At 47.7% G+C, this 12,498-nt stretch overlaps 6 protein-coding genes across 6 annotated transcripts; 1 reads left to right on the forward strand and 5 right to left on the reverse strand.

Moving 5' to 3' along the window:
- The first annotated feature begins 293 nt into the window (after nucleotides 1-293).
- Nucleotides 294-2,066, forward strand: ASPWEDRAFT_740991 (NAD-dependent succinate-semialdehyde dehydrogenase). The gene is made up of 2 exons (XM_040839436.1): nucleotides 294-1,801; nucleotides 1,852-2,066. Exons 1-2 carry the CDS (start codon nucleotides 429-431, stop codon nucleotides 1,964-1,966), a joined length of 1,488 nt encoding a protein of 495 aa, XP_040689601.1. The 5' UTR covers nucleotides 294-428; the 3' UTR covers nucleotides 1,967-2,066.
- A 97-nt stretch (nucleotides 2,067-2,163) lies between these two features.
- Nucleotides 2,164-3,391, reverse strand: ASPWEDRAFT_532496 (phytanoyl-CoA dioxygenase family protein). The gene is made up of 2 exons (XM_040837860.1): nucleotides 2,520-3,391; nucleotides 2,164-2,471 (listed from the first exon to the last, which is right to left on the reverse strand). Exons 1-2 carry the CDS (start codon nucleotides 3,184-3,186, stop codon nucleotides 2,182-2,184), a joined length of 957 nt encoding a protein of 318 aa, XP_040689602.1. The 5' UTR covers nucleotides 3,187-3,391; the 3' UTR covers nucleotides 2,164-2,181.
- Nucleotides 3,392-6,052, reverse strand: ASPWEDRAFT_532510 (uncharacterized protein). The gene is made up of 8 exons (XM_040837861.1): nucleotides 5,969-6,052; nucleotides 5,799-5,921; nucleotides 5,504-5,745; nucleotides 4,916-5,454; nucleotides 4,595-4,868; nucleotides 4,373-4,548; nucleotides 4,141-4,321; nucleotides 3,392-4,091 (listed from the first exon to the last, which is right to left on the reverse strand). The coding sequence occupies exons 1-8, from the start codon at nucleotides 6,019-6,021 to the stop codon at nucleotides 3,598-3,600; spliced, it is 2,082 nt and encodes a 693-aa protein (XP_040689603.1). The 5' UTR covers nucleotides 6,022-6,052; the 3' UTR covers nucleotides 3,392-3,597.
- Nucleotides 6,053-6,224: 172 nt separating this feature from the next.
- Nucleotides 6,225-7,184, reverse strand: ASPWEDRAFT_41156 (2-keto-4-pentenoate hydratase). Its single transcript, XM_040835488.1, has one exon. The coding sequence runs from the start codon at nucleotides 7,047-7,049 to the stop codon at nucleotides 6,270-6,272; it is 780 nt and encodes a 259-aa protein (XP_040689604.1). The 5' UTR covers nucleotides 7,050-7,184; the 3' UTR covers nucleotides 6,225-6,269.
- A 650-nt stretch (nucleotides 7,185-7,834) lies between these two features.
- ASPWEDRAFT_172714 (uncharacterized protein) lies at nucleotides 7,835-8,533 on the reverse strand (the record flags this gene model as incomplete). The annotated part of the gene is made up of 1 exon (XM_040830962.1): nucleotides 7,835-8,533. One exon carries the CDS (start codon nucleotides 8,531-8,533, stop codon nucleotides 7,835-7,837), a length of 699 nt encoding a protein of 232 aa, XP_040689605.1.
- Nucleotides 8,534-10,453: 1,920 nt separating this feature from the next.
- ASPWEDRAFT_41157 (uncharacterized protein) lies at nucleotides 10,454-11,081 on the reverse strand. Its single transcript, XM_040835489.1, has one exon. It carries the CDS (start codon nucleotides 11,062-11,064, stop codon nucleotides 10,876-10,878), a length of 189 nt encoding a protein of 62 aa, XP_040689606.1. The 5' UTR covers nucleotides 11,065-11,081; the 3' UTR covers nucleotides 10,454-10,875.
- Nucleotides 11,082-12,498: the final 1,417 nt, after the last annotated feature.

The following is a 12,498-nucleotide window of genomic DNA, read 5'->3' on the forward strand; positions in this document are numbered from 1 at the left end:
CTATCGAGGGGTTGAAGGGTATACCGAAGGGTTCGTAGGTAAAACATCTCACAGAGCACGCCTTGCCATGACGACCAGTGAGGCCTTAGCGGATATGGGGCCTGCGGATGCCATGCTAAGATGTATCTTACTGGAGTGATTTGATTGAACTTGGAATTATAGACGTTGCCATATCGTGCATTCGGCTTTATCGGCTTCGTTAGAATACCTACTTCGGGTGGCACTGCCGATCTATGGTGTACTCAGAACTAGTCCGAGAAAGCCGACCCGAACCGATCATTGCATAGGGTTCATTCACGGATATACAACCTTCCTGGTATATTGTGAATACTTTATAGTATAAGTTCAAAGATTATTATATAATCATTGCCCAATGACTAGCTAATGCCACTGAAACTTACCCACGATAAACAATAAATCCCTACACCATGGCTTCATCATTTGCATCGAAATTGAAAGATCCGTCTCTTTTTATTGAAAACTCCTATATAAACGGCCTATGGGTATCATCAAAGTCGAACAAGTCATTCCAAATCACCGATCCAGCATCCGAGACATATCTCGGTTCATGCCCTGAATCAACCACCGAAGACCTCAACGATGCCATCCAAGCCGCATCCAAAGCATTCCCTGCATGGAGGGCTCTCTCAGGCCGCCAGCGCGGACGAATTCTACGAAACATCTTCAACCTCCTGGTCGAGAACAAAGTCGATATAGCCCGAATCATCACATCCGAGAACGGCAAGGCCAAGGCAGACGCGGAGGGCGAAGTCCTCTTTGCAGCGAGCTTCTTCGAATGGTTCGCTGAAGAGGCGCCTCGTATCTGCGGCGATGTCATACCGCATAGCAACCCGAGCAGTCGCACACATGTCCTCAAGGAACCGGTTGGTGTGTGTGGCCTCATCACGCCGTGGAACTTTCCAATCGCCATGGGCGCGCGCAAAATAGCTGCAGCTCTGGCGGCGGGATGTACGGTTGTTTTGAAATCAGATGGACTGACGCCTTTCTCGTCGAATGCCATGGCTGTTCTGGCGGAGCGTGCTGGAGTGCCCAAGGGTGTGTTCAATGTCGTGACTGCATTGGAGAATACACCTCAACTGGGACTTGCGTTGTGTGAATCGGATATTGTCAAGAAGATATCATTTACCGGATCAACGCGGGTCGGCAAGCTGCTTATGCAGCAGTCTAGCAGTACGTTGAAAAAGGTCAGTCTCGAGCTGGGGGGTAATGCTCCGTTTATTGTCTTCGATGACGCAGATATCGAGGTGGCAGTGTCCAGTGCCATTGCCAGCAAGTTCAAGGTAACTGGACAGACGTGCGTGTGTGCAAACCGGATCTATGTCCAGGATGGCATCTACGACCGATTCAGCCAGCGCCTCGTCGAGGAAGTCAGCAAGTTCTGCGTAGGCAGTGGCCACGATGAGTCTGTCACGCATGGGCCCATGACCAACGGAGTGACCAAGATCGAAGAGCATGTCAATGACGCTGTCAGCAAGAATGCCAGGGTTCTTCTCGGCGGGAACAAACTTCCTCTTTTGGGAAAGAATTTCTACGAGCCGACGATTCTTGGCGATGTCGATGATACAATGCGCGTGTTTGCAGAAGAGACGTTTGGGCCTCTCGCTGCCTTGTTCAAGTTTTCGACTGAGGAAGAAGTGATCAAGAGAGCCAACAGTTGCGATGTTGGGTTGGCGTCATATGTGATGACCAGTGATTTAGCCAGGTCGCATCGGGTGTCGGAGAGATTGGAGTTTGGTATGGTGGCACTTAACACTGGTGTCATTTCTGACGCCGCAGCACCGTATGATATTCAATTCCTTTCCTTATAGATTGGAAGCTGACATGTTGCAGGTTTGGAGGTGTTAAGCATTCGGGCATGGGTCGTGAAGGCAGTAAGTATGGTGTGGAGGATTACATGACTATCAAAATGATTGTCACTGGAGGAATCAACACATCGTATACTTAGATATGGAGAGTAGTCTTTCGCACTTATTCAACTTGTTGACGATTACTATACTCTTATACGAGACAAACCGTATTCACGACGTTAGATAGAATGACTGGAGAAAGTTTACCAACTCGGTCGCAATCACTGCCATTTGGTCAATGAACAACATGCAGGACAATTCCCAGTAGGATTCAAGATGGAATAAAATTATTTGCCAGAATATTAAGCTGAGCCTACTGCATCGCCTTTTCCCAAGTCCCATCGACATCCTCATCCGGACTAATATTATTCACAATCCCCAATGCCGTCGTAGGCTTGCGATAGCCCAGCAACTCCAACATCTTCGGACTCATCTCCCGTACTTTACTTCTAGGAATAGCCAGAAACTGATTCTCCTCTGTCCGGTACGTCCCTCGAACAAAAAATAAACTATGCATCGTCCGGACGGAATCGGGGACAGAATTGTGGCCGCCGCCATGGTAGGCCGATCCGAGGAAGATTAACGCCGAACCAGGGGACATTTCTTTCTTGTTAGCTTAGTATATAATGCTGTATAGGGATGCTTGAATACCTGCAAAGCAGACGTCATCCGCGTTCGCCCACCGGTCATCGCCCCATTTATGACTTCCCGGTACGAACATCGTTGCCCCGTTCTCTCTCGTCACGTCGCACCCGGCGATAAGACATCCAAACTGGCTAGCCTGCTGCAATGTCCACGGCTGGTAGGGATTTCGTGAATGCTTGATCCCATGGACGTTGTCGTCGCGGTGTAGTAGCTGCCGTGGAGCGCCATACCCGATACTCATCGACACGCTGAGACTCAACAAGGGGTCGATGGTATTCGGCTCTACAAAGCCCTCGCGATATATGTTGAAATTATCCACGAGCATCCGCTGGCGCAGTTCCTCTAGTACTGGTCTCTCACAGATGTTGGCGACTGTCTTGGACTTGCCCACTAGACCTGGTACGAGGACTGTCTGGGCTGGTATGGTGGGAAAGGCGTCTCCGTTGACGATTCTGTCTACATGACGGCGTGGTTTGTTGAATGGTTTGAGTTCTTCTTCGATGGTAGCCAGTTCATCTCGAGAGACGAGGTCTTTCAGGATAACCCCGCCATCTCGCTCGAGGACGGCGAGGATGTATTCGATGGGTGTATCTGCGGGGATGGCTGTCACTGCAGCCTTGGGCTGATATGACGGATCGATCGGGGCAGGTTTCGGAAGGGGAAGTCGAGTCATTGTGTTGACAATTGCCAAAATTTGTTGAAGGGTCGATTGATACGGAAGACTCAGTATGGAGATCTTATTATATGTTGCCTACACGGAATGCCTGGTCTTATCTAAAGTATCACAGCAGATGCTCAGCTCAGTTCTACATATTACCTATCAATATCCCCAGCTATATCCAATCTCCAATGGACTAGACTTCTCTCGGTGGCGTTCCCGATGCCCACTGGCTGTTTCATGTGGGTCCATGCGGGGGGCGGACCAGGCCGAGCGGGGCTGCAGGATCGGGTGGAGAAGCCGAGATACCCTCGGAGCAGCAGCCACGGGATCATCTGTTGATATTCGATATTCTAGCTGACCATTGGCATATCAACAGCAGATTGATAAAGTAGTGGATATTAATACATGCGTATTTCTGCAGTGCTAGCTAGGATCAAGAGTACTGAACCCCTCCTGATTCCCAATCTGATCCACAATAGACAGAAACTCGTAAGATGAAATCCCAATACTCTCAAGAAAATCAAGATCGCCGGCTTCCTGCACAATAGCAGTCGGCGACATTGGCAGATCTGTAGCAAGGGGCGCGGTAGTCGCTTCAGGATCAGTGGCAGGCTCTTCCTGAACATTATGAATATTCGGCCCGGGAGCATTCCTCTGCTCCGGAGTTGACAAATACAGAGTCTGCAGGTCTTGTTGCTCTATTCGTGTAGTGAGATGCTGGAATAGCTGCTCGAGATGGGTCAATTCTGCGCTTCGTACTTCAGCCAATCTATTTCCCTTGTGGATCATTTCGTCCAGGATGGAATGCGCAGATTTGCTGCATGCCTCGCCGTCGACAGAGTGTGGAAATAGCGTTTTCGTCATAGTGAGGTAGATGGCGGCACCGTATGTGAATTCGAGTTCGAATGGAAGAAATACTTCTGAATCATTGTTAGTATTGCTGGTGATAGCTACCTCTCGACTTACCAAGAAGACTGTTCTCGTCCGATAATATCTGAAGCGTCTTCACAGCTGATTTGATACCCGTATGGATCAACGCTCTTGTCGGAGCCAACAGACTCTTCCAGTCTTCTTCGCCATGATCGAGTTTCTCGAGTCGTTCTTTCAGCACGGAGAGTAGGAGAGGCCTCGTAGCCAGCATCACACACTGAGAGGGTTAATCAATGGGCGCCAGAGCAAGCAAATACGGCTGACAAACCAGGTGATACGACAGGGTTATGTGGCGCGTCCCTCTCGGCATGGTGTCGAGCGAGTTTTGAAATTTCAGCCGGATGATTCTTTCAATCTCCTGGGCGTGTCCTGCCATGGTATGCAATATGGCACTTGTCTGCTCAAGGAACGTACCCAGTTGCGTTCTTTCGGTTTTGTATATTGCTTGAAGAGGTCAGATACGTGGAAATGATAGCCGGACTCAGCTTACTAGTCAAAATAGATGAAAGCAATTGCGACAGTCGTACTTGGAGACTCAACGTAGCATCCTGTTGCGAACATGCGCTTGGCGGGTCAACCAGAGTAGTTATGTCGCTGTCATGTGTCGTCATTGGAAGACCGAGAGAGGATGAGAAATGTCGATCCATAATATACAACGTCCACCAGAGATTGCGACATCGCATCAACACCTCCGGGCCGAGTTCTTCTTCAGGAAGCTGCGTGTGCAGCCCTTCTAACTGAGCGATTCGTATTGCTTGGCCAACCTGGTGATGTTAATCTGATTTCGCAAAAATACTCAAAGCACACTTACGTATACGTGTGCCGACTCCCTATGGTCAATCGAATACAAGTACAATCCAGCCAAGGCCAGCACTTCAATAGATAGTAGGCAGTCCTTCCATAAGAAGCGGAGATCCGGCATCAAGGACATGGCACGAACGAAGAACCTCGAACCGGGTGGATCCTGACTATTTCTTGACCGCGATAGAAACGCATTTCCAAACGCCAGGACGAGAAGGAACTGCACGAACCAGAGACGACATTCGGTTGCCTTTTCCAGTGCGTTGCCATAGTAGAATTCATGCAGGTGGCTAGTAAATGCGCTCTCGTCAAAGAAGCGATAGTTCTGTCCCAGGTGGAACTTGACTGTGTTGAAGAGGTACAGAGAATGGTCGATGGAAGGCAAGCCGCTGACGTCAGGGCCATCCGTCGAGGGCATCCATTGCAGGTCGTATATGTCGCCCTCCAAGAAACCGGGGTCACTTGCAACAGGCTCTAGATGGAGCCTCTCTGTCATCATCACTGTAAGCCGAGCAGTGAGCGACCACATGGACGAGGGGGCAAGCCAGACTGTTTGCATGTCAGCTTTGCGGATCAACGCCAGTCGGTGCCCTCATACTCCAGTTTCGCTTGATCATATGCGTGTTCTTGATGATCTTCGATGGCAAGGTAAATGGGTTTGTCCAGATACTGCGTGCATTGTCGATCGGCGACGGTGCCGGCACTTCTGAGACATTCAGATAGGATGATGGAATTGAGCCGCCATTGACATCAATCTCTGGTCCAAAGGCTATATCAACAGAGCGCTTGCTACTCGGATGCTGCTGCTCTCGCGCCTGTCTCTGTAAGTTGTGAAGATACCTAGACCATTACGCCAGTCAGTACGATGATACCAGGCGGGGAGGCAGACAAACTCCTCTGCGACCGTGACTTTGTTGGCAGGATCGATAAATCGACACTTTACGAGCCGTCGCTGGCAGTTGGCGCATGGTGGCTCTCCAGAGCATTTGATCTTGCAGCTTCGACATGCAACACATCTGCGATATATTAGCCCCGTATGAGGAGGGGGGTGTGGGGGTGTTACGCATTTGCAGTTCTTCTCAGCTTGCGGGGAGCCGTGCGTGTATTTGTTGCCATGATATTCCAATGTTACGTGGGCAGAGTATTCTTGAAGCTTGAGGATTGAAGTGAGAAGCAAAGATAATGCTGTTAATATTATCTACATACCCCGCAAATGGCTCTACGCTGTGATTGGCCAGAGATTGCAGGTCCCGTGACTAACATGCATGAGGGGAAACGCATTCCTTTTTGGTCCTATCATATCGCTGAGTCTACATATATTCCTTGTTCTTCTTTAATACATCACATTCATCCAACGCTATCTATTAAACAACATCAAACTCGACGGTCCCCCAACCCTCGTACGTGCAAGACCAATGCCCCTTCTTCATCGGCACTGCCTGCAAACAACTACCCGGCATGATGACTTGACCAGCTTTGAACTCGATATCGTACGCAGCCAGTCGATTAATCAACCACGCGACCGCAGATATAGGGTTCCCCAAGATGTTCTTCGTATTCCCAGCCATAACCTCGCGGTCGTTGAAACGGACAGTTCCCCGGGTGTTGCTCAGGTTGAGATCCGTTAACCGTCGAGGAGTCCCTCCAAGAAGGACTGAACCTGTTGACCCGTTGTCTGCCAGTGTGTCTGCGAGTCCAATCTCCCAGTTCTTTACCCGCGAGTCGATGATTTCGATTGCGGGAATGGCGTAGTCGATCGCGTTGATGACATCGGCGACGGTCACGTTGGGGCCGCGGAGATTACCTCGTAGGACGAACGCTGGCTCCAGTTCAACAAACGGTTCGATATACTGGTCGAGTGAGAGTGAGGTTCCTTCATAGGCAAAAGTGCTGGCGAGCAGGAAGCCGTAGTCAGGCTTGTCAAGGCCAAAGGCATCTTGCATGGCTTTGGCGATATTGCCCAATTTGTATCCAACCATCCTGTCACCATTGCTCACGGCATGATCAACAGTAATCTGCTGCACCTTGAAGGCACTGTCGGCGTCGAGGCCAGGCCAATTCTTGATGGGCGCGTCGATGGGTTGCCGGTTGGTGCGCGCAGTGCGCAGGGCGAGAGCAATCTCTTGGAGGTCGTTGGATTGCATTTTATTGCTGGATCCTTGCTAGAGATATGAAATGAACAATAGCTAAGAAGCGTTCGAAGTAGTTTGTGATGAAAGTGGATGAGACCGGGGACAAAAGCAAGGGAACACTCTTTATATCAACCTTGTAGAATTCCAATAACAATTAAATAATTCCTGGCTCTCGGTTGCCCTTAAACATACAGGCAGATTGGCATTCATACTGATCCGAGGTCGTACCAACATAATCACTGCCATTTACCCCACAATACCATCCTGATATTGTGTCGGGTTGCTCGGATCCGGATCGCTGACCCGATCATCGCCATTCTCGGGACTCTCGGGCCTCGAATTCAGGCTCTTATCATTGCTCCACACTCGATGAACATTGATGCATGCTGAGAATAGCAGGCTTAATAGCAGTATTCGTGTTTTTTTCTGGACGTTTTGTCGCGCAAATGCGAGATGTAAATGAAATCATCAGGCGGCCAGTGAGCTCATCAGCAGCAGAGGATTGGTAAAGGGTTATCAGGCTATTCATTATTGAAAAAATTATAATTACTGGGGAGGGCCCCAGGATTCGTGGAAATGAAGATAGATATTACACATGTGAAGTGGGGGGGTGGTTGAGCTGCATTTAGGTATCTAGACACATGGTAAGATCAATAAACATTTGGCAATTATAAACATCTCATAAAAGTGGAGCGGTTATAGCAACACGAAATAAAAAATAAAGAATATGACACTGGAGTCTTAAGACACTGTATAGACAGTAGATAGCGTAAACATCCTGGAAACAGTCAACTCATTTAGCCCTTCTTAACAGCACCACCCAGAGCCTGGAACGCATTCGCCAAAACAGTCGCGCCGATGCTGCCAGCATCAGGGGCCTTGTTGGCGTTGTTGTAGCACGTGGTCTTGACACGGGGCGAGGTAGCAGCCTCAACAGCCGTATGCATTGGCCCAGTACCGCAGAAGATATCACTGAAGAAGGTTGCAAAGTTGGTCTGGGTGTCTGCGTCCCACTTGCATTTCCAGTTGGTGATGGCTTTGCAGGCAGACTGCTGCTTGACACGCTTCTTCAGCCACGGGGCGCATTCCTTGCTGTTGGACCCGAGATCCTGGCCCTTGACGGCGATGTTCCACAGGAAGGCCGAGCCCTGAGGCACGATATCGGGCTTACCGGCCACACAGAACGACTCGCCGCCGTCTCGTGCTTCGATTCCGGTTTCGCCGTCGATGTCATCCATTTCGGTGGGGTCTTCGATGTTCGTTGCATTGTTTATCGAGTCGACTGGTAATTGGATATCAGCCGAGTCGATTGAACCATCGTCTCTTGCTTCGATATCGGTTGAATCATCCAGCTCGGTTGGGTCTTCAATGTTGGTTGCATTATTGATGGAATCGACGGGCAATTGAATGTCAGCTGAGTCGATTGGGTCGTCAATTGGTGCTGCGATGCCAACCGTGGCTAGGGCAAAGACAGAGACGATGTTGAGGAAACGCATGTTGATGGCTGACTTGTTAGTGATGAGTTCTCTATCACTTTGCGATTGCAACACACCTTTGCGAGGTTATATCGTTCAATATAGGAGATTTCTTCTCTTGAGCAATCCAGAGCGCTGTGAAAGCTGTTGATGATTCTTTTTTTTTTTTTTTTTCTGCCAAACGACGCCGTCTTTATACCTTTCTGCAGCACCATGTTGAACTGAGAGTCCAGTACAGAGGAGGCTGTACTCTTGGCTGCAGTCATAGCTGTGTTGACGAGTTCGAGCAGGTGTTGGTTTTGGCCCCATCTCTGTCTATAGTCCAGTTGGGATAGGCAGTGGCAGGGCAATTGCATGTTTCTATGGAGTCATGAATGGAGCCAGAAGGATTTATTCATTGTCCACGTGCAATCTGACTGTTAGTCCATTGAAACTGCCATGCAATTCAGTGGCGTACATTCTTTCTATGAATGAAATAACCTACTTTACAGTATATAGTTCTATGTACATGTTCTATATCACAACTGGAATGCAGCAGGATAAGTATAAACACTCTATTCTTCAATTCCCGCATAAACTCCTTGCGTAGCCGTTCTCCATGCTTCCGATCCGGTGAAACCCCCAGGTACACCGCATTGATCGTCGATCCATCTGCATACTATATCCCGAATTTCTATTATTAAAACCAACACCAGTCCATATCCAAAGAGACATTTTCTGGGCCAGTAGATCTATTCCAGCAAGGTTCTGATATCTGAGGTAAGATTATGCAATGGAAATTCGGCCAGACCCTGCATCAGTCCACGTTTGAAACATAATATAGGCCTATAAGGGTTGAGGATAGAGATCTCGGGGTGAAGATCATTTCCCCTGCATGAAAACCCCGCATAATGAATGCTGTGAAACTACCATGTTGTGGATTTCTGGGAATGGCCCCATGTATGGGGCGAAGATGAAGGTTACCAGTTGGATTCCTGTTCATGTGAATAGACTATGAACTGGAATTGTTCTTCTTTTCTTGGCCAGAGTTGATAACCATGGCTATATACTTGGCAAATATAGGAGGATACGATTGAATCAACAACATTTTTGTATAGACCGTCTATAGAACAGCATCGATATCAAACCATGTAGTAACTCGATGGTCATGATCGTCATAGGGCAAAATCATCGCCAATCGCCAAGCAGGGGCAAAGCGCCCCAGATCGCCAGATTACAGCCCTCTTCATGCGTTCACATAGACCGAAAACCGGTTTTCAACAGGGCCTCCATGCAGTATCAATCTTGGCGTTGCTTGAAATCAGTGGCTGCCTCAGAAGGGTCTGTTGGTGTTCTGGTTTTGGCCCCAAGGCTGTGTTATATAGCTTCACATGACGTCCTCAATGGGAACGATCGACTGCATGACGCAATTGTTTCCATCCGGAGCTCGGTAAATTTATGCTGCTTATGCCAGATCAACCGCAATTATGCTGCTGTGCTTGTTTATGCTGTCGATTTAAAGATTTCACTGTTCCTGGCATGGTTAGGTCGGCTTTCTTTCCTTCTCCATCTTACTTGGTCAACTTTGCATGAATTACATTGCGGATATTTGAATCATCCATCCTCGTCACTTCGACTTTTTATATTTTAACGTAAAATAATAAAATAGCATGTTTAGGAAAAACACATGTCTCTGGCACTCTAATGGTTGGTCGTAGAATCAGATATGCGCAGGTAGAAGGAGGCACGCGTATTCTTCAGACCACCCCTTTAAAGCTGCCCGGCGGCAAAGGAAGCATCACGATAAGACTGCACAAGATACAAAGAATTATCGAAACTTCCAGTATTTATGACCTTTAACAGCTTTTATAAACAGGATAAGGAATATGCAGGCAATGCAAAACTTGCGTATGCCTGTACTGTCACACCAGAAGCGTTGAAAATGTATGACGATCGAATGAGGTGGATGTAAATATATATCCAGACACAACATGTAAACATGTACAGAACTACAGTGGCTACCCTGGCTGCTTAGGGACCCACCGCCAATTACCCAGATCGGCTGACACATGCAAGAATTAAATACAGTAATAATGGGAATAACAATTAGCTAATGCCCGGGACTCGATGGTATTCTGCTTATACGAGCCTTGGAGTTTGGCTTTTAATATTGAACATATCACTCAAGACATGTTTCTATATAACGGAGGTACTAAACTCGGCGACAATATTCTATGATAAAAAAATACACAAGTCTCCTCCGCGTGCACCACAGTCGATGCCAACATGAAACTGGTCAGCAATCTGTTGGTCTGTCAATCGTTGTCCACTGTCAAAAAGCCTCTATGCCACGATACCCGACGCCCTTTAAAACATATCTCCATTTAAGCTGAAGCGCGTTGATCGAGTCTTGCTTGATCGAGCCGTTGCAAGACTCGAAGATGTTCTTTTTTCAAGTCTTTGAACTCTTTGTCAAGTTGATTATGCCAGGGGTATAGAACGAAGACTTGGAATGCAAGTGCTGAAGATGCAACGGCAAAATTGACAAGGGAGATTCCGCGTGTGATGAGCATGGCGATGAGGATTTTCTGGCTGCCGTGAGTATGAGATTCTAACGATGACTGGAATTCACAACTGACTAATAATGCAAGCTAATAGAAGAGTGACCGCAGTTTAACAGGGACAGAAGTGTTATGAGGTCATATATCTCGGGGTAGATGGTAGCTGGAAGGATGAAATGCGAAGTATCAGTCGCATCAGGCCATACCGGGTGAATCAAACAGCAAAATATATAGGTAAAGGGGAAGAAAGAGACGGAAATGTGCGAGAGAATTGATTACGTCTCCCCGAGAATGCTTTCTTCCTCGGCTAAAGAGTAGATTTGCCTGTATTTATGCTGATCAACGCGGAAGATGTCGGTAGCATGCCTTGAGAATTGATACAGGATTCCCCAAACAGCCATAAAGTACTTTTCAGTGCATCATTTCCGATCCAATCTATTCTGCGTAGAGTAGTTGGCCACGATCAACAAACGCGTGTCGGCTCCGACATCCACCCGAATCGGGTCCGAGACAGCACCGACCGCCGGAGATCGATATCAACTACCACGGGGTTTGGCTGATCTCACTCCGCGCGTTCCTGAGGCTATAAATCTTCTTGATTCCCTGGCGCATGCTCTTCAAATCAAATTGAGATCCTTAAGCAGTCTATCACGCACCTCAATCACCCATCCATGAACAACAGCAAGGAAACAGAAGGGTGTTGTACAAGGGGTGAGGGAGGGAGAGGCTGAAGCCGAGGATCTAGTATGGGTCCAGGTAGAAAGATGGGATGGGAAGAGTGATGATGGAGATATAGAGGATGGTGAGGAAAAGCTATATCTGACAAAGATTGTTGGCAGCTAGATTGTCGTGGTTCCCCTCTTGAAGAAATCGACCTTGACCAGAGTGATCGGCCAAGTGCATATCTCCACATACCGAGATAGCAAGGAAACCATAACTAATTAATGGCACTTACTAATACTAAAAAGCTTAGCGTCATGATAGTACCACATGGATTTTCTATCATTCTTGAGAGCTAATAGGCAAATAAGATGACAATATTTGTTGGCCTTTGATGTTATATGAGCACATAAACGGGAATCATGGTAAATCAACGAGCCACAAGATATAAATCCAAGCCTTGACATCAAGGATGTTGAAGCAGTTTTGGATTATCTTAAATAATGGCCAGCTTGATGCAGTTTCTCAACACTGAGTCTGACAAGTAATTATTAATACGATATTTTCTTCTCCGAATCCCTCACTGAGAGTATATCTACTTCCTCAGACTGTCACCTCTTTGCTCGAACACGTCAAAATAGCCTTCTATCAATGCAACATTGTCAGTCTCGGGTGGAAATCCTCCCGACGTCAGTGGATGGCTACCAAGGATTGTTCTCAATGGATGTTACATTGCGGGGAAATGGAAATAGTCTAATCCATGACGCCTGTAGGAATACACGAATA

Source organism: Aspergillus wentii (genome assembly GCF_001890725.1).
Source record: "Aspergillus wentii DTO 134E9 unplaced genomic scaffold ASPWEscaffold_4, whole genome shotgun sequence".
Taxonomy (NCBI): Eukaryota; Fungi; Ascomycota; class Eurotiomycetes; order Eurotiales; family Aspergillaceae; genus Aspergillus; species Aspergillus wentii.

Bases quoted from the DNA above. Each gene is read 5' to 3' on its own strand.
- ASPWEDRAFT_740991 (XM_040839436.1), top strand. From the start codon at position 429: ATGGCTTCATCATTTGCATCGAAATTGAAAGATCCGTCTCTTTTTATT. The intron at 1,802-1,851 runs GTATGATATTCA...GACATGTTGCAG, and splicing joins ATTTCTGACGCCGCAGCACC to GTTTGGAGGTGTTAAGCATT.
- ASPWEDRAFT_532496 (XM_040837860.1), bottom strand. From the start codon at position 3,186: ATGACTCGACTTCCCCTTCCGAAACCTGCCCCGATCGATCCGTCATAT. The intron at 2,472-2,519 runs GTATTCAAGCAT...CTAACAAGAAAG, and splicing joins GGATGACGTCTGCTTTGCAG to AAATGTCCCCTGGTTCGGCG.
- ASPWEDRAFT_532510 (XM_040837861.1), bottom strand. From the start codon at position 6,021: ATGGCAACAAATACACGCACGGCTCCCCGCAAGCTGAGAAGAACTGCA. The intron at 5,746-5,798 runs GTTTGTCTGCCT...GTAATGGTCTAG, and splicing joins AAAGTCACGGTCGCAGAGGA to GTATCTTCACAACTTACAGA. The intron at 5,455-5,503 runs GTATGAGGGCAC...ACATGCAAACAG, and splicing joins TATGATCAAGCGAAACTGGA to TCTGGCTTGCCCCCTCGTCC.
- ASPWEDRAFT_41156 (XM_040835488.1), bottom strand. From the start codon at position 7,049: ATGCAATCCAACGACCTCCAAGAGATTGCTCTCGCCCTGCGCACTGCG.
- ASPWEDRAFT_41157 (XM_040835489.1), bottom strand. From the start codon at position 11,064: ATGCTCATCACACGCGGAATCTCCCTTGTCAATTTTGCCGTTGCATCT.